The sequence below is a fragment of the Oryzias melastigma genome, linkage group LG18 (assembly GCF_002922805.2).
Source record: "Oryzias melastigma strain HK-1 linkage group LG18, ASM292280v2, whole genome shotgun sequence".
In the NCBI taxonomy this organism is placed as follows: domain Eukaryota; kingdom Metazoa; phylum Chordata; class Actinopteri; order Beloniformes; family Adrianichthyidae; genus Oryzias; species Oryzias melastigma.
Window position 1 is genome coordinate 3,383,086 of NC_050529.1, and position 20,588 is coordinate 3,403,673.

The 20,588-nt window shown below is 39.2% G+C and overlaps 1 protein-coding gene across 1 annotated transcript in view; it reads left to right on the forward strand.

The window, feature by feature from the left end:
• LOC112141188 overlaps window positions 1-20,543 on the forward strand; it is a 44,451-nt gene extending 23,908 nt beyond the window's left edge. Inside the window, exons 3-5 of the mRNA XM_036216807.1 lie at window positions 19,635-19,979; window positions 20,053-20,243; window positions 20,321-20,543. Coding sequence (XP_036072700.1) covers window positions 19,635-19,979; window positions 20,053-20,243; window positions 20,321-20,344 — 560 coding nt within the window. The 3' untranslated portion in view covers window positions 20,345-20,543. The remainder of the gene's footprint in view (window positions 1-19,634; window positions 19,980-20,052; window positions 20,244-20,320) is intronic.
• Window positions 20,544-20,588: the final 45 nt, after the last annotated feature.

Below are 20,588 nucleotides of genomic sequence, written 5' to 3' on the forward strand. Positions count from 1 at the left end.
TCATGAAGACTCCTCAGACCTTCTATTCACAGAGAACCCTCCTCAGGACAAAAGTCTTCTCCAGATCAACAGAACAATTATGTCTTATAAAGTCTTAGAGCTGCTCCACTGGTTCTTGACCAGGACAGAAACCAAACTATTGTTCTTGAATCTGAGGTTGGACTATCAGCTGAGGTGTCCTCTAGTAATGTGAAATACTTCTTCTCTGGTCTGAGAAGTGACATTCTTTGTGTTCCTGTTGGTTGAAACACAACCTCCAATCCCTTGAGTCCATCAGTCCAGTGTTTCTGTCCTCAACAACCACATGAAGCTGCAGAGATGTTTCAACCAAAACATCTCTGCAGCTTCCAGAGACTTCCAAGAGCTCTGCTGGCAGACAAGATGGCGGCTGAAGATCATTGACCAGAAACAGAATTTTAACAGGATTTCAGTGTTGTAGTAACTTTTATTAAAACTACCGTATTTTCCGGACTATAAGTCGCGGTTTTTTTCATAGATTGAATGTCCCTGCGACTTATACTCCAGTGCGACTTATATACAAATTTTTAATGAGATGAGATATGGACCGTAAGTCTAGAGTGCCCTCTTATGGTGATCTATGCAATTATGTTATTTACTTTAGTTATTCAGACGTGACACAGAGGACAAAGAATTTAAGAGATTTAGTGATATAGAGTAAGATTGCGTGCAATTAATTACAGTAAAGATACAAAGTTGATGAGTTCTTGAGGCTATAGTTAAATAAAACTGTTATGTTATATAAATGCTACACCTTTTCGTTTTTTTCATGATGCTAATATGTGAATATGTGTTGACACATATTCAGCCTGTTTTCTATTCACTTATGAATGTTATAACTTACCTTCCAGGATGATGTAATATCGTTTTTTTCAACTAGTTTGTAAAATAAATTACTTGAAAAAAATGCGACTTATACTCCAGTGCGACTTATGTATGGTTTTTTCTTCTTCATTATGCATTTTTTGGCCCCTGCGACTTATACTCCGGTGCGACTTATAGTCCGAAAAATACGGTATTTTCATGTTCAAGATTAACTTAAATGTGTCAAAAGAGAGTAAACGCTTTATTGAAAGTGTTCAGATCTGTAAGACTTCTACATTGGAGCTTTAGCTCCAAACCAGAGTTAATGTTGGACTGAAGTTAACTTCAACCTTTAACGTGTTCCAGTCTTGATCTTCATTCTGGTCAACTCGTGTTGTTCTGATACCAGGTCCCCCTCCAGACTTGAGATAGTGAGGGTGGACCCTTCATCCATCCAGAGAACTACTGAAAGAACCTTTTGGTTTCAGGTTTGATGATGGACAGTCCCACCTACACCACCCCCACATACAGGTGTCAACAGGTTTGTGGAGATTCACTTTAGGAAGAAACGATTTACACTAAGGTTCCCTTTTTTAATTGCTGGTTTTCTAAATTAAAACAGACATTTCCTCATAAAGTTAATAAAATCTTTATTATACAAACCCTTCTATCATGTCTACTTCCTGGTCTGATGATACGTTTATCTTCCTCTGTGTGAGAAAACAGGAAGAGCGGGTTGTGTAGAAAACTACCAACCAACTGCAGAGGATGTGAACAGGTAACCTGACTAGAGGAATGGCAGGGAAAGGGGAGGAGCTTAGATTAACCACTTATGATTCCAGGAACACAAACTGCTGCTTCCAGAAAAACAGGTAAATGGTTTTTCATTCATAAAATCAACACTTAATTAAGTTCACTAGCTTATGTAAAAATGAAGAAAACATTTTAAAAGGAATAATCATCAAAATGAATTTATGGAATGTATTTTAGTGTTTATCTACAATATTTTCTATATTTATTGTTTTATATCTTCTTGTTAAGTTTCATCTTTGCTTATATGGTTAATAAAGTAACATTAATTATAAATACATTATCTATATTCTTGTGTTTGTTTCTGTTTGCACACTTTGAGTTCTTGGGGGCGGAGCTAGTAATAGGGGAGGTTCCAGCATTGTGGCCACAGACTGTTATTTACAGTCTATGTTTAGTCGTGCAGAGATCTTTGGAGGAACAGATGCCAACATTTCAAATGAGGCTCATGGAGCACAAAGTCAACATTAACCATATTTCAGGACAGCAGACTGGATTATAACAGCCTGTATGGATAGAACTTAGTAGAACTTCAATGCTGCTGAAACATGACTGCTTCTATCTGCTGTGGTAACAAGCTTCAACCTGCTGCACTTTCATTCTTCTGGTTTGTTCTGGAAGCTCAGAGTTCAAGAACCACTGATGAAGTTCTCTCTGTGATCTGTTCATAAACTCTTCTGCTGATCCTCTAAGGATCATTCTGTGAGATCATCAACAGCTTTAAATGCTGTTCCGTCTACATGTTCCTGCTTCAGTCCATCAGCCTGGTTCAGTGGCCTCAAAGACTGGACATGTCTCCAGACTGAAGACCAGATCAAAGCTGATCCTCTGAAGATGATCAGTGGATCAGCTGCTGTTTTCAGTTTGAACTTTGCAGATGAAACCAGCAGCAGTTTAAGACAATGAACCTGACAGTGAAGACTTGAATTATCTTTGGATTCTTGACTGCAGTCTCTGAAAGCCCCGCCCCCAAAACCTCATCCCTGATGAAGTTTATGTCCAGATCATTTTCTTCCAGAAGATCCAGACCGACTTTATCAAGAACAATCCTTATTCACTTGACACCAACACGGTGCCCGCGGGCGCCAGGTCGTCCTCAAGGACCACATTAGTCGCCCGCAGGTCTCTTCTAAAAATAGCACAACTCATTTTCATCTGAGACTGCGCTGCACGCGCGCACCACACTACTCAGACGTCACCAAAATAATCCCTTTTTAGTGAATCAAATAAAAACACACACACATCGTCGTGTTTTAATGACTTATCGCGTGAGTTCGTTTGTGTTTTATCGCATTATTATGAAACCGTGTCATTGAGACTCTGTGTTTTTAGAAATTCCTAGAATTTGATTTATTGACTGTTTTCTTCCTGAGATGATGAAGAATAAACTGCAGTATTCTTCTCTCTCTGTACTATATCGACACAGAGACACTTTATTCACTTCGTGGTTTCTGCAGGACATAACCATCACCCTGCACCATCCAGGGGAGGTGCGAGTCATCTCAAACACGCCTCTTGTCATGATGATTGACAGGTGACGTCAGAGTCCAAACTACCCAACGTGCACTGTAATCCGGGCGATCTGCGTGACGACCCGCCTCCATGATCTCAAACACAGCCAATGATCAGCCTAGAGCTCAAACACGCCCAACACCTGTAGGTCCGCCCCCACGATGTTCTGTCGGGGGGTATACTTTTCAGCCTTTCTGTATTATCCACAGTGTCTCACTTCATTAACCCTGAACTCCGAAGGTTTAATTCAGAATAAAAAGATCAGAACTCAGACTTTCTGAAAGCTTGAGGCAGGAATTTGGAGGATTTACTGTAAATCAGAGAAATGACAACTTTACATTCTGTAGTTTAGTTATAGATCATTTTCTGTTGGTAAATCAGACTAAAAGTCTGTTCCTCACACAAACTCTAAAAACTGAAACATCAAACCTCCTCAGAATCTGGTAGAAGTTCAGAACAGAACATTGATGAACTTACCTTCAACATGTTTACAGAACAACAACCAAGAAAACGTTAAAATCCACAGAGAAGAAGCAGAAACAGACGGGAGCTCTGAGGGAAACATCCTGAAACAGGACTGAGGGGAGAGAGCGGAGAGGCTGGTATTTATATGTCTAAGAACAGGAAGTTGACTATAGTGAATCCTCCGCGGCCGGAACATCCGCTGACAGAATCCCACGATGCGCGCGGTGAGGAGGATTCTCGCGCGACGGGATTTTCACTCTCTCTAAACACTATTTCAGTAAATTGTCTCAAAAATAAAATCTTGATGTGAAACTTTAATTGTATTTATTAAATGATGATCATCTACCGATAATACAAAGTTATTCAAATGAGCATAAACATATATTACTAAATGTATTTATGATATAAATCTCTCATTTACATGACAGGAATTATGAACTCAATCTAGTTTTCGTTTGTTTGTGAGACGTTTTCATGTTGATAATTGTGTTCAGATGTTTGTTTCTGAGACGTTTTCAGGTTGATAATTGTCATGGTATGCTGATTTGGAGGTTGATTGAGTGCACCTGTGGGGAGGTGTGGTTGCCGTCTTGGGAGGGTTTTTATTTGTGTCCATAGACATTCAAAGGAGAGGCAGCAAGGAGGGAGAAAAAGCGGCCAGGGGGAAGGAGAAAAAGCGGCCAGGGGGAAGGAGATGGAGAGACCGAGCGGACACATTCAGACTCCACAAGGTGGAGTAAATTGGGGCGGGGCGGGGAAGACGCTGTCGCTGCCAAACGTACAGTGATCACCTGTCGACGCCCCACTCAGAGGGCCACCTGCCGTCGCGACACGGACGGAGGAAGAGGGCCGCCTGCCGTCGCCAGATGGACGGAGGACGAGGGCCGCCTGCCGGTGCCAAACGCACAGAGGACGAGGGCCGCCTGCCGGTGCCAAGCGCACGGAGGACGAGGGCCGCCTGCCGGTGCCAAGCGCACGGAGGACGAGGGCCGCCTGCCGGTGCCAAGCGCACGGAGGACGAGGGCCGCCTGCCGGTGCCAAACGCACGGAGGACGAGGGCCGCCTGCCGGTGCTACGCGCACGGAGGACGAGGGCCGCCTGCCGGTGCTACGCGCACGGAGGACGAGGGCCGACGCCCTGCTCAGGGCGGGGATCACCTGCCGACGCTGCAAGCACGGGGGGAAGAGGACCGGCTGCACGCAAGGAGGAAGAGGACCGCCGCGACGCCCTGCGCAGAGGGATCACCGGCCGGCGTTTCATGTTCGGAGGAGGTCCACCGGCTGCGGTTTCCTAATAAGCATCCTTAGCACCGCTTCCTGTTCTCTTAGAAGCGGGGGACTCCGGCGTCACCACCTAAAAGCTAAGTTGGCCCCACCAGCTGTATTTTGTTTTGGACTGTATTTTCTTTAAAGAGTTTGGTGTGATTTTGTTTTGCTTTGAGGCTTGTTACACGTATGTTTCTTTTTTTGCATGCTTTAGTTGTTTAGACATTTTCTTTGCTGGTGGGGGACAAGGTGAAGAGAAGGGAGCCTTATGACCTAGAAGAGTGGAGTGAACGTCGTGATTTCGTCCAAAAAGAAAAATAACTGTTCTCTTTTTTAGTCTTGAGGTTTTTATGGACTGGAGCTTACACTTATTTTATCCTTGTAGCTTTTTACAATTTTTAACACTTTTTAGATTTTATGGACATTTTATGTTTTATTAAACTAAGTCTTGAAACGTGTCTCTGACTTGCTGCATCGTTGGGTGCCCGGTCGTCTCCTCAGCGGATCTCCAAAGTTTGCCCCCCTCCCTTACACCTACGTGACATAATTGTGTTCAGATGTTTGTTTGTGAGACGTTTTCAGGTTGATAATTGTGTTCAGATGTTTGTTTCTGAGACGTTTCCAGGTTGATAATTGTGTTCAGATGTTTGTTTGTGAGACGTTTTCAGGTTGATAATTGTGTTCAGATGTTTGTTTGTGAGTAAAATGTTTCTGAGTGGCTTTGATTCCAAATCCAATCAGGAAATGAATTCATGAGTTTTTATTAGTGAAGATTTCCAGACGTGTTCAGTCAGTGTTCCATCATGATCATCTGCATTCATAGTAACAGGATTACATTGATCAGTAGATCTAATATCAGTGATCTCTCTAGAATCTCTTTCTTGATCCCAGATTCTGTCATTTCTGATGGTTGTAGTGTGGAGGTCGATCCCTGCAGGACTGAAGATTTCTCTGATTCTTTAACCATTGAAGGACATTTAAATGACAGGAGTTTATTCTAGTCCAGGTTGTTGAAGGTGTTTCTGAGTCCTGATGGTGTGAAGGTGATCTCCTGTTTCTGGACAGGAAACTTTCTTCTTTGTTTTCTTTTCTGACTATGGTTGCAGCTTCTCTCCATCATTGATCCTCAGGAGTTTCTCCACAGAAAGCTGCAGGTTCAACTGCAGCTACTGTGTGATAAAGATCTGAGTCACTAAAAGAAGTCCAAGTCAAGCAAAACCAAGTCTTACTTAAACCTGTTCCTCTCTACCACTTCACCAACCAGCACAGATAAATGACTGAGTTGATGTTCTGGAAAAGTGAAAATATCTTTATCTTCACTCAACCATTGATGAATTATTTTGAAATGTTTGATCATATTTCTGTCCTCGTTACAGCAGAAATCTGTTATTTTATTGTTTTTGAAACTTTATAAAAAGTAAAACAAAACATAAGTTATTAAACTTTGTCTGTAAATAAATCCTGATCTTCAAGTTAGTACATTTTTATGTATTCATAGTACTACTTAGTACTTCAGAGTAGCACTGGAAATATTTAGATTTTTTTACTGTATGATTTTGATCAATCCTCTTCTGAAATATTTATATACTGTATACTCAAATACTATCATATTTCATAGTGTATTACTCTAAAGTGAACATCTGACCACAGTAGATTGAATAAATCTGACAGTAAAAACGTTACAGGAACGTAAAGAATAAAATGAGGTTGAGTGATAAGTACAGAGACGTTTACAGTAAATATTCTTTTTAAACTTTGTATATTCAATAGATATTGATAATTTATTAAAGCAGTTCTCAGGACTATTAGCAGCAGATGAGAATGAAGTTTTTCTAACTCAATTTCCTCGTAGAAAAACTTCATTTCTGTAAAAACAAACAAACATGTTTTAGTTACTTTTACTGAAATGTTACATCAAGTTATTCTTTTGAAACAAGATGAATCCTTGAGTAATAAAACCTTCAGTATGTTGGATCATGAACACAGAAACAAATACATCAGCTTAAACGTAGACCTTCCTTTGTGCTGGAATGTTGGAGTTTGTGTGAAGATTCAATTCTAAACAGTTTAAACTTTTTAATAAGAGAGAAGGCTCTAAATTCAGTTTATCTGATTTGATGTCAATCTGTATTTTTTGTCAGTGTTTCCTCTCTCAGAATCTAAGACTAAGTCATGGTTCAGTTAAGATGTTTTTGCTGCTTTGACTGAGATACTTCTACTGAATGTTTCTGAACTTAATCAGCAGAAATGAGCTTTTGAAATTATATTCCATAAAAAGTTTCAAACAGGGTGAAAAATGTTTTAATTCCAAGTTCACTGTTTCACTCAGTGAGGTTCAAACTCATATCAAGAGTTTAAACATGTGGGAATATACAGACTTTGAGAGGAGTCTGAAAGGGATTTATAGAGAACCAGAAGATTGTCTGTGTTGTCCTTAAGGGCAGAGAAGGAACAGAAATGCTGTAGTTAGATCCTGTCAAGCGTACCGACTCAGAAAATTCTCTGCAGCTGTAGACCTTCTCCTCATCCAGGTTTCTTTTCCATGTAGGACAGTGTGTGTGTGTGTGGTGGTGGTGGTTGGGGGGGTTGATTCAGAACCAGGTGTGTTGGATCAGGTGTGCTGTTCAGTGTCTGGTTAGCTGTAGTGTGAAATGTTTTAATGTTTTAACAGCAGTTGTCTTTAATGGTGTTCATTATGTTAAACTCGTGTCTGTTTCTGCTTCTTCTCTGTGGAATTTAACGTTTTCTTGGTTGTTGTTCTGTAAACATGTTGAAGGTAAGTTCATCAATGTTCTGTTCTGAACTTCTACCAGACTCTAAGGAGGTTTTCTTTAATCCAGATGGTTTTGTTGTCTGGCTGTTTTGTTTTTAGTTATTTTATCCAGTTATGTTTATTCTTTCTTCAGCAGGAGTGAGAAGAGAATGACATCCCTGGGTTGAAAAGTCGCCAAACAAGAAATTAATCATTAGAATGGATCTCTGAGCCTCTAGAACTGCAGTGTTGTAAACTATGTTATCAGTGTAAGATAATATCGGACCGTGGCGGTACTGCCCTCAGTCCTTGACTATGAAACATGCTCTAACAAGAAGAAGAAGTCAGAGGAATTCAGGAGAAAACCACAGAGAGTATAAATACTCTAAAGTCATTGGATAAATCACTGGGCGTCCTCCCCATTCTAAGCCCCGCCTCCAAGAATTCACATCCTGCATACAAACCAGAACAAAACATAATGCATATATTATGTTACTTTATGAGTGAATACTGAAGTTTCTTTGTGTTTCAGGTGAAACTCTTCACTCTGATGAAGATGATGATAATGAAGATGATGATGATGATGTCATCCTGCTGTGCTACCTGGACTCTGAGGAGAACGATCTTCATGATTTAGTAAATATGATGAATGTTCAACATCAAGATGTCATTTCTGAAACAAACACGATTGATTGATGGATCAAAGTGTCAGAGTGAGGTCACAAACCTGCTAACATGTTAGAGTTTACCAGAGACAGCAGAAGACTTCACTTTCAAAATAAAATGATCTAAAATAATAACATGAAACCAGATGTTTCAAAATAAAAACATCAAAGATTAAAGTGGGTAAAATGATGAATATTCTCCATACAGTTTGAGTCTCTTCAATGATCAGACAGTCCTGCTAGAATGAAATAAAAACAAATAGATTTAAAAGAACACACAGAGATGTAAAAGAATAAAAGTCAGTCTCTAAACCTGAATAAAAACCTCTAGTGACCGAGCTGCAGGCAGGTAATAATCAGAACCAGATCATGAAACCTCTGCTGTCCAGAGATCCTGATGGATCTTAGAATGTCTTAAAGTGTTTAGAAATGAAACCTTAAACTAAAACTTACTTAAAAAGTGATTTGATCATTAAAACTCATCTTTTTGAAATGTTTCTGTTCCACATTTCTCATCAAAACTTTTTATTTTATAATAAAATAATAAATAAAATAACTATATATATCCCACACTACATAGTTTTAGTAATCAGGTGAATTCAGACACACATTCTCTCTGTCTACAACCACCAGTGATACTTTCTGAGAATCATCTACTGATGAAGCTGCTGAGATGAACTCAGAAACAACAAATGTTTCTGTTTCAAAAAGACTCAAATGGAACTCTCTCATGAACATGTTCTATGGATCTGACACCGTCTGCTTAGATCTGGTCTCAGTCGAGGATGAACGTGACTCTGTGAGGATGAACTCCTAAAATCACCTTAGCAGGAGGTTGTTTGGGCTTTTAAAGACATTTGTATTCACTGTTCAGAGATGTGTCCATGTTACTGAGATATGCTATTATGTTAGTAAAGGTTATTTTATCAACTTATTGACCTTTTGTACAGTGTCTTTGTTTTTCTTGAAGAGCACTTTTTAAATCAAATGAATGATTGAAGTACATTCAAATAAGTCCTTTGTTACAGTAAGAAGTTCATAACAACCGTCATGTTTTCTCTGTTTTATCTGATTTTTACTGCAATTAAACCCAAAATACAAAAACTACAAGAAGGTTTGATCTTTTAAAGGAACTGCATATTTTTAAAAAGTGTTTCATCCATTCTATGTTCCCAAAGAGAACATCAATCTCTGAATTGAATGCTGACCGTTGATGTGCAGGTTGTAACATATCTGCATGTTTTCTCTTCTCTGTTCATATTTGATTCCAGTTCAATCATGGACTGATCCAAACTGAAAGTGGATTCTGATCCAGAACATTTCATGTCTTCTTGTTTCTCTCCTGAATAACAGGAGATGTGCTGAACTGTTTCCTCTTTGAGGAAATGTCCTTTAATGAGAGAAACAAACCTCGTACGCCCCCTGCTGGTCGTTATAGGTATAAAGAATTCAAATACAGACAGAATTTATCTGGAGCAAATGGAGGGATCTTTCTGTGGTCTGAAGAGAAAATATCTACCACATTATTACTAGAAAAGAGGTCAGAAAGTAAAGAGTTCATCCCTGAAACTCATTTGGTTTCATTGAAATGGTTTAGATTTATTTACATTAATGTACAAAGTTCATCATAAATATACATATAAATCTGGAATCAATTCTCTTGATAATCCTGATGAATGTTTGGTTTTCCTGTAGTTCTGGAGTCTCTCCATAGATGGCGCTCTACACACACAAATCTCTGTTTAGGAGCAGAAAGTCTCTCTGCATTCATGAGCTGCTGGAAGATTTGTTCATGTGTGTTTTCAGAGTCAGACGTTCATTTTTCCATCATTCCAGCAGCACATGAACGCAGCATTTCTCTCAGTTGGACTTTTTCTCTGATGGACATCAACCATCACTGAGACTGGATCTAAAACCCAGAAATAAAGTCACAGTTTAGCAATAATAACTGTGACAGGTTCTTCTTAAAATACGTTTTCATTCACATTAAATGTAATTTCTTTTTTATGAGATGAATTATCAAAATACTTCAGTCATCTGCTGCTGGTTTGACCAAATGACAATACAGCATTAAAAACTAAAGAAGAAACCAAAGAATTTACATTCTATACAAGTTTAACATGCAGAGAGAAGGGAATCCAGTCAGACTTTTGTCTTTTTGTTTTGTCCACGTCCAGAATTCAGTCTCACAACAGGAACAAAGTCCAACGTCTGCAGCTTCACTGGTTTCTGGAACTATGGAGAAAGAAAGGATGTAAGAAGCTGAAGATTCCTCCAGAAAGATGAGAGATCATCAGAGAATTCAAGACTCACTTCCTGTGGTCTCCTCTGACAGATCCAAACAGCAGAGAGGATTAAGAAAATAGAAACTCCAAGAGAGATCCAAAGAGCCAGTCTGGAGCGACTGATCCAGACGTTGTTCTGCTCTCCTCCTGGATCTGGAGTGGAGATGTTAAACTGGGATGTTTCCATGGTTGGAGCTCTGACTCCGTTTGGCTCTGAAACAAAGAGATGACATCATTTCCTGACTGCTGTTCAGGACAAATGTTCTTCATCTGCAGAGAAACTCACCAACAAGCAGCTGAACCGTCTCCCTGAACTTCTTCCCAGGAATGAAGCAGCTGTACTTCCCCTCATCCTGGAGCGTCACGTTCCTGATCTTTAACGTCACGTCTCCTCGTTTGAGTCCGTCTGGGTTCAGAGACACTCTCTGGATGAACGTCTTCAACATGAATCTGGTCATGGTCTTCCTGTTCTGGTACAGATACACAAAACGCCTCTTTATTGGGTTAGGGTCCATCTCCAGTTTGGTCCACTCCACAGTGAAACCACGCAGGTCCACCTCAGAGTCCAGACGACACGGCAGGATGACATCATCACCAGGAGCAGCAATGATTGGTTTGTTCTTCTGTTCACCTGGAAACAAAGAAAACAGGAATCAACTTTCCTGAAGTTTGGACTCTAAGTTCCTCAGAACAAAGAATCTAATCCAGAAAGTTTTTATTGAAAAGTTATCCAAAGACTCAAAACGTGTTTCATGAAATCACCATAAAAACCTCTGAGGGAATCAGGCACACCTGACTCAGTCAAGGGGAAATCACTACAGTGGCCATGGCTATTGAAAAGAAACAAAGCCCAAAAATCAAGACTACAGGTCTAACCATAATGGAAGATATACACACGGAATTTGATATCAAGAGACTCTAGCAGGCTCCCCCTAGCTTATCAACACACATATACACCAGGACATTGTGTCCTGCCACGACCCAGGTTAGATGAGCCGGCTGTGGCGGCTCCGTATGTGGCGGTTCACCTTCTGTGCTGTGAGTGAGTCCATAACATCTGAGCTGAGGAGACCGGGTCTGGACAAGGTTCCCTACATCCCTACAACTTTAGATTTCACTGACCAACGTCTGGATCAATGTCAGGTTCAAGACTTATTGTTACTTTGGTTCGGTGGAGGCGAGCTGCAAGGCAGTTTCTGAGGAGACAACGGCTGAGAAGCTGCGATGAAAAGGATTTATGGCTGATTGTCAGGAAGACAGTGTAAAGAAAACTATGTGTCTCACATTTGTATCGGTCTCAAATGATTTCATTTTGGTAGGTTTGGGTTACATTTAACTCTGTGTCTCATTGCTGACACCTGGTGGTGAACTGAAAAACTGACTGCATGTGTTGTCCATGTTGGATCATAAAGACCCAGGGGGGGTTGGACGAAGACGGAACGGAGCACGGTGGAAAGACTGGACATGGAAGAGCAACTCCTTAGAATGTGATCAGAGGGGACACGGTAATGTTGTTTTATTGTAGGGTAAATTTGAAAGTCTATGTAACATGTGCATTCTGAACATGGATTTTCAGTTTTCCCTCTTTACTATTTTACTATTTGATTCTTTTGGTGATTTGTTGGCTTAAGTGACAATAAATGACCAGAAGGTCATCAGTCGGAGCGTGGCTTTTTCTGATCGGATTTCAGAACTTAAGGAGCAGCTGCAACGTTAAAAGTGGTTTGATTCAGCTTGTGTTCATCCAACCACACATCAATGAGACTCGTCACTGTGGCTCGTTCATGCTCCAGCTATGGTGGACATTTTGGTCCAGTTGTTTCGCTCCAAGTATGGAGCTAATTCAAACTGAGGAAATCTCAGTGAGAGCCGGAACTCAGTTTGATTGAAAATGTTTGTTTTTTTTAGTGGTAAAAAGAAGATAAAGTGTTCAGTCAGAGATGGAGGAGGAAGGTTTCCATTTTCTGTCAGCTGATCTTAGAAACAAATGTTCTTCATCTGCAGAGAAACTCACCAACAACCAGATGAACCGTCTCCCTGTGGTCCAATCCATGGATGTAGCATCTGTAGGTTCCCTCATCCTGGAGCGTCACGTTCCTGATCTTTAACGTCACGTCTCCTCGTTTGAGTCCGTCTGGGTTCAGAGACACTCTCTGGATGAACGTCTCCATCATGAATCTGGTCATGGTCTTCCTGTTAAGGTACAGATACACAAAACGTCTCCCTGATGGATCAGGGTCCATCTCCAGTTTGGTCCACTCCAGAAAGTAATCCTGCAGGTCCTCCTCAGAGTCCNTCATGAATCTGGTCATGGTCCTCCTGCTCCGGTACAGATACACAAAACGTCTCCCTGATAGATCAGGGTTTATCTCCAGTTTGGTCCACTCCAGAAAGTGATCCTGCAGGTCCTCCTCAGAGTCCAGACGACACGGCAGGATGACATCATCACCAGGAGCAGCAGAGATTAGAGTTTCACCTGGAAACAAAAATAAAATCAGAATCAACTTTTCTGAAGTTAGAACCCTAATTTAACTCAGAACAAAGAATACAATCAAGAAAATTTCAGCAAACACTTTCTCTCAAACATTTCTTTACCATTACCAAGCTTTCATTTATTATTAGATTCTTCCATCCATCCTCTTTCTTCCACTATTGTGGTGCTGGGAGGAGGTGACAGCAGTTGAAGATGTCCAGACTTTCCTCTGGATCTTCTCTGGAGTCTCTATTCAGTGACACATGTCCAGAACATCTCCTTAGAGAAATGTGTAGGAGTGTCTAGACTAGTCATTCTTAACTATGGGGCTGCGGCCCAATCTTGGTCCGCGAGCGCCCCCCAAGGGGCCGCGAAAAAAATTCTGTCCTGAACCCGTGGGCCGAGAGGTCTGTGGGACCTGACTTCTTACCACTTGGGGGAAGTTATATTTATTGAACATATTTACATTTCTATAAGGTCTTTTTAATGCTGCTGTTATAAGTTGGACGTCATCTGATCAAACACATATGTATTTATTTTGAAAGGAACTTGTCGACTTTCAAAAATGAAAGAAGTTAATTTTATAAAAGGAAAAAAACTAAATTTTAGAGATTATTTTAAAGCTATATTTTATTAATAAGTATCTCAATGGCCACAAAAACATAAAGTGTATTTTCCTAACTTTGAGGTGGGGACTTTGCGGCTCTCGTTGGATTTTAGTCCAGAGGAAACTGGATCATATGAATCTTAGTAACGGCATAACAAAAAATCTACTTTGACCCCTTTAATACTTGAATGGGTCTTGAATCACTTTGTACTGGGAAAACTGGGCCCCAGTGTGAAAAAGGTTAAGAACCTCTGATCTAGAGAAGGTTTGAGAGGACAAACCTGAAAACACATTCTCTACTTTATTCTTTAATGTTTTCTTCATAATGAAGAATAAACTGCAGTGTTGTTCTCTCTATGTACTATATCGGCACAGAGACACTTTAGTCATTTGGTGGTTTCTGCAGGACATAACCATCACCCTACAGTCCACAAGTACAGTCAGACGATCCCGGCAGGTTTATACTACTGTCTCAAACACGCCCCTTGTCCTGGTGATTGACCGGTGACGTCAGAGTCTCCATGATCTCAAACACAGCCAATGACCAGCCTACAGCTCAAACACTCGCAACTGCCATAGACACGCCACCCACCCCTCCCTCATTACTAGTCGTCTCGTTTCATTTCTGTAAACCCTGAACTCTGAAGGTTTAATTTCAGAATAAAAAGATCAGAACTCAGACTTTCTGAAAGCTTGAAGCAGGAATTTAGAGGATTTACTGTAAATCAGAGAAATGACAACTTTACATTCTGTAGTTTAGTTATAGATCATTTTCTGTTTATAAATCAGACTAAAAGTCTGTTCCTCACACAAACTCTAAAAACTGAAACATGAAACCTCCTCAGAATCTGGTAGAAGTTCAGAACAGAACATTGATGAACTTACCTTCAACATGTTTACAGAACAACAACCAAGAAAACGTTAAAATCCACAGAGAAGAAGCAGAAACAGACACGAGATCTGAGGGAAACATCCTGAAACACGACTGACAGGAGATGACGAAGAGGCTGGTTTTACATGTCTCATGCCCATTCGCCCAACCTGTCGGACAGTTTTCGCCTCTACAGCCTACTGCATAAGCCAGAGCGTGATTGGTTGGTGCAGGTGAGGAACAAGATTCATTGGCTGCAGACAAAATCTCTAAAACGACACCTTGTTCTTGACAGCCTGTCATTAGACAATCATAAACACACCACATAAAAGTTAATTATTAAACAAGAATAACTTTGATTCATTTATCAGTAAATTGTCTCAAAAATAAAAACTTCATGTGTAACTTTCATTGTATTGATTATAATATGATCATCTATTGATGATACAAAGTTATTAAAATGAGCATAAAGATCTATTGATAAATGTAATTATGATATAAATCTCTCATATATGACAGGAATTATTAAGTCAATCTAGTTTCTGTTTGTTTCTGAGACGTTTTCAGGTTGATAATTGTGTTCAGATGTTTGTTTCTGAGACGTTTTCAGGTTGATAACTGTGTTCAGATGTTTGTTTCTGAGACGTTTTCAGGTTGATAATTGTGTTCAGATGTTTGTTTGTGAGACGTTTTCAGGTTGATAATTGTGTTCAGATGTTTGTTTGTGACTAAAATGTTTCTGAGTGGCTTTGATTCCAAATCCAATCAGGAAATGAATTCCTGAGTTTTTATTAGTGAAGATTTCCAGACGTGTTCAGTCAGTGTTCCATCATGATCATCTGCATTCATAGTAACAGGATTACATTGATCAGTAGATCTAATATCAGTGATCTCTCTAGAATCTCTTTCTTGATCCCAGATTCTGTCATTTCTGATGGTTGTAGTGTGGAGGTCGATCCCTGCAGGACTGAAGATTTCTCTGATTCTTTAACTATTGAAGGACATTTAGATGACAGAAGTTTATTCTAGTCCAGGTTGTTGAAGGTGATCAGAGCGAACAGGAAGTGATGATGTCATTTCCTCTCAGGTTAAAGAAAATAAACAATGTAGAACAACAGAATGGACTGAAACATTTTCATACGACAGAATTGAAGTTTATGAGAGTCGTGGAACAAATTCAATTCTCAACTGAGATTCAGGTTTGGAATATGATAATAAATTGTGCAATTTAGAATTCAATGGGACAAAATGACATTATTTAAATCAAAATACTAAAGAAAATAAATTGCATTTTAAATTGATGAGTGATTCTCCTGTTTGTTCTGATGATTTTGAATTATCAGAGGAAACGAGATGTATGTTGAAATGAAAAGGTTTTTATTTGTATTTATTTGTGTTTATTTTTCTGCAAATGCAGATAATTATTGGTGGAAGGAAACGAGTCAGTTAATGAATCAGTGAGCAAGATGAACCTTGATTCACAAGTCAGTAAAGTCACTTATGAGTCTTTAACAACTCACACAACATTGCTCTTTAATTACTGGGTGTACCAGTAAATAATGCAGCACAAAGGAGTACAGAGTCCACCTCTGAGTAAAAGAGTACAGGTTCAACGGTGCAGATATGTGATAAAGATCGGAGTCACTAAAAGAAGACAAAAAAAACCAAGTCTTACTTAAACTTGTTCCTCTCTACCACTTCACCAACCAGCACAGATAAATGACTGAGTTGATGTTCTGGAAAAGTGAAAATATCTTCATCTTCACTCAACCATTGATGAACAATTTTGAAATGTTTGATCATATTTCTGTCCTCGTTACAACATAAATATGTTATTTTACTGTTTTTGAAACTTTATAAACAGTAAAACAAAACATAATTTATTAAACTTTGTCTGTAAATAAATCCTGATCTTCAAGTTAGTACATTGTTATGTATTCATAGTACTACTTAGTACTTCAGAGTAGTACTGGAAATATTAAGATTGTTTTACTGTATGATTTTGATCAATCCTCTTCTGAAATATTTATATACTGTTTACTCAAATACTATCATATTTCATAGTGTATTACTCTAAAGTGAACATCTGACCACAGTAGATTGAATAAATCTGACAGTAAAAATGTTACAGGAACGTAAAGAATAAAATGAGGTTGAGTGATAAGTTCATAGATGTTTACAGTAAATATTCTTTTTAAACTTTGTATATTCAATAGATATTGATAATTTACTAAAGCAGTTCTCAGGATCATTAGCAGCAGATGAGAATGAAGTTTTTCTAACTCAATTTCCTCGTAGAAAAACTTCATGTCTGTAAAAACAAACAAACATGTTTTAGATACTTTTACTGAAATGTTACATCAAGTTATTCTTTAGAAACAAGATGAATCCTTGAGTAATAAAACCTTCAGTATGTTGGATCATGAACACAGAAACAAATACATCAGCTTAAACGTAGACCTTCCTTTGTGCTGGAATGTTGGAGTTTGTGTGAAGATTCAATCCTAAACAGTTTGCTCTTCACAATAAGAGAGAAGGCTCTGCATCTGCAATGTATTGTATGTGGAAGACAATCCATCCTAAGAGACATCATATTGTGAAGATACTTAAATAAATATGATTAACAACATAAAACAATAACAACATACTTAATATTCTTGATTACTTGTTCAAATAAACTGACGAAAAGACAAATTATTTTTTAATGTACAAAAAGAATAATGATCGTATATTAACTCACATAAAGAGTAAATTATTGACACAATCTAGTGTTAAAAAAACACTGTCAAGGTTTCAAAAACAACACTGAGATTGTCAGTTTTGTAACACTATAACAGAGTTAAACAAGTTACACTTTCTATAGTGTAATTTTAACACCAGGCTGGTGAGAATTATATAAACACTTTCAAAGTGTTAAAATTGACTCTATGGGAGTTAAATTAATACTACTGATTTTGCTGTGACATATTTCATAAATGTACTACTCAAAAACACATCTGAGTTGAGTGAATAAACCTGACAAAAAACATAACTTTAGACAGACTAACAATGATTATTTATTTTCTACAATAATGAGTTTGATTGATTATGATAAATACATTTTTACATAAATCTTTACTGTAGATGTTGATTTAATAACCTTGTCATCGATAAATGATCATCATTTTTATCGATATAATTAATGTTTCACATCAAGTTTTCATTTTTGGAACACGATGTACTGATTTATTATAATCTAATTCTCAAACTTTTTCATGTAGGATTGATTTAAAATGTTTTACTTTGCTGAAAAGGTTAAAAACATAAATAAACAGATAAACTAACAGTAAAGACAGCTTCAAACCACAGAACTGCTGGACGTTCTAACATTAAGGGGTCGAGGTGAATGACTCTGTTCACTGAGGTCCTCCTCCTCCAATCAGAGCTGGGTTGGTATTTGTGATTCACAGAGCGTCCAATCACGCGCTGGAATCCAGTTTGTTCAGCCTCCGCCCTGCTTGTCTCGACCAATGGCGACTCCGTTCTTATGAATGACGTGACTTCAGGGTTACAACAATGTGTGACAGACTAGAAACAATCTGACAGTCTCCTCAAGGCGCCGCGCCAACTTCCTCCGTCCTCTTCTCTCAGTTCTGTTTCATGATGTTTCCCTCAGATCTCGTGTCTGTTTCTGCTTCTTCTCTGTGGGTTTTAACGTTTTCTTGGTTGTTGTTCTGTAAACATGTTGAAGGTAAGTTCATCAATGTTCTGTTCTGAACTTCTACCAGATTCTGAGGAGGTTTCAGAACCAGATCTTCCTCTGATGTTTCTGCTGTCATTCACGTTTTAATCTTCATGTTCAACTTCTACAAACATCTGGATTCATTCAGTTTCTGTGACTTTAACCAGAATTCATCGATCGATATGAAGTTTGTTCTTTAAGTTTGTATTCAAATATCAAATGTGCAGAAGGGAAGAGTCTGAAGAATCTTTTAGAAGTCTTGAAGATGTGGATCTTGATGAATAACTGAAGGACAGTAAACATCATGATAGATAGACTACATTTAACAATAAAGAACTCTCATCTGGAAGGAGCTCAAGTGGAGGGAATGAGCAGAAATAACTACAAAGGTATTCGTGTTATTTGGTTCGCCATTGATTTAGATGTTACGTGTCAATGGCTTATCGCGATTTGACTGTTACAACGACAACAGAGGCAGAGGTTTTGCATGTACTCCCTACCCAAATTAGATAGACGAGGTTTGCATATGTTCCCTGTTTCTGCTCCGGGGGCGGAGTTAAGCGGCTGACCAGACTTGGGGCAATTTATACTCCTCACCATGATCCCTGCATCATGGTTTAGTTCCTCTTCTCGCTGTGTTTCATGAAGGCTCCGCCCCCCGTTCACTGTCACAGCTGATGGGCGGAGTCTCCTCGGTCTCCTTTAAACGGACACTTTCCATGAAAAGTCCAAACAAACGCGCGTTTCTGCAGAAATCAATATTTATCCTCAATTGTGGATTTTTCTCCAGAGTTAAAGCCCCGCCCCTTTAGCACAGTTACCCAAGTTCTATTTTTGTTAAAGATCTTTATGATTTTATCCCATTTTCATGTGAACGGCTGAAATATGAATTTACTAACAACATCTAACAACTGATGATATTTCAGCTAAATAAATAAATAAATGATGATGGACACGCCCACCGTATCTCCTCTTATCTGATCAAACTGACAGACGTGAGGAAGAATCAGAGAAAGATTCTGAAGAGGATTCAGAACCAGCTGTTATTGTTGTTGTTTACATCTGTTTACTTTATAATCATTTAAATTTATCTTCTCCAGAGTGATGAGAGTTTTTTAGTTTTCTATTAGTATTTTAGTTTTAGTATTTCATTTTTAATGTAACTTTGGTTTTTATCCAGTTTAGTTTCAAGTCTGAGTTTACTCGTTCAGTTTAGTTTTTACGGTTTAAATATTTATTTTCTGTTAAATATCATGTTTTTTATATCAAATCATCATAACAGATGAATATCAAAGTTAAATTGTTTGTTCTAAGAGAAAGTTTGGTTGTCCAGGTTCAGAGTCCAAACTCCAGAAAAAAGTTGATTCCTGTTTTTTTTGTTTCCAGGTGAACAGAAGAACAAACCAATCATTGCTGCTCCTGGTGATGATGTCATCCTGCCGTGTCGTCTGGACTCTGAGGAGGACCTGCAGGATCACATCGTGGAGTGGACCAATGAAGAGATTGAGCCAGATCCATCAGGGAGACGTTTTGTGTATCTGTACCTGAACAGGAAGACCATGACCAAATTCATGATGGAGACGTTCATCCAGAGAGTGTCTCTGAACCCAGACGGACTCAAACGAGGAGACGTGACGTTAAAGATCAGGAACGTGACGCTCCAGGATGAGGGGAAGTACAGCTGCTTCATTCCTGGGAAGAAGTTCAGGGAGACGGTTCAGCTGCTTGTTGGTGAGTTTCTCTGCAGATGAAGAACATTTGTCCTGAACAGCAGTCAGGAAATGATGTCATCTCTTTGTTTCAGAGCCAAACGGAGTCAGAGCTCCAACCATGGAAACATCCCAGTTTAACATCTCCACTCCAGATCCAGGAGGAGAGCAGAACAACATCTGGATCAGTCGCTCCAGACCGGGTCTTTGGATCGCTCTTGGAGTTTTTACCTCATTGATCTTCTCTGCTGTTTGTGTTTATAACTTTCAGTGGAGACCACAGAAAGTGAGTCCTGAATTCTCTGATGATCTCTCATCTTTCTGGAGGAATCTTCAGCTTCTTACATCCTTTCTTTCTTCTAGTGTCAGAAACCTGTTCTGGTGTGAAGACATCCCATCTCTCCAAAGCTGCTTTGCTCGTCTTCAAAAACTGAAGATGGTTTCTGGTACTTCAGTCTCATGGAGAATTGTAACCGGTGTGAGGATGTTCTGGTTCTGACCCGTTTCTGCCTGAGCGTCGGAGCTCCTTCAGTCATGTGGAGAAGTTCCTGGAGATCAGGACCAACTGAAGAACTCTGAACGTTCTAGATCAGGGGTCTCAAGCTCAAATCAGCCGGGGGCCGCTGGAGAC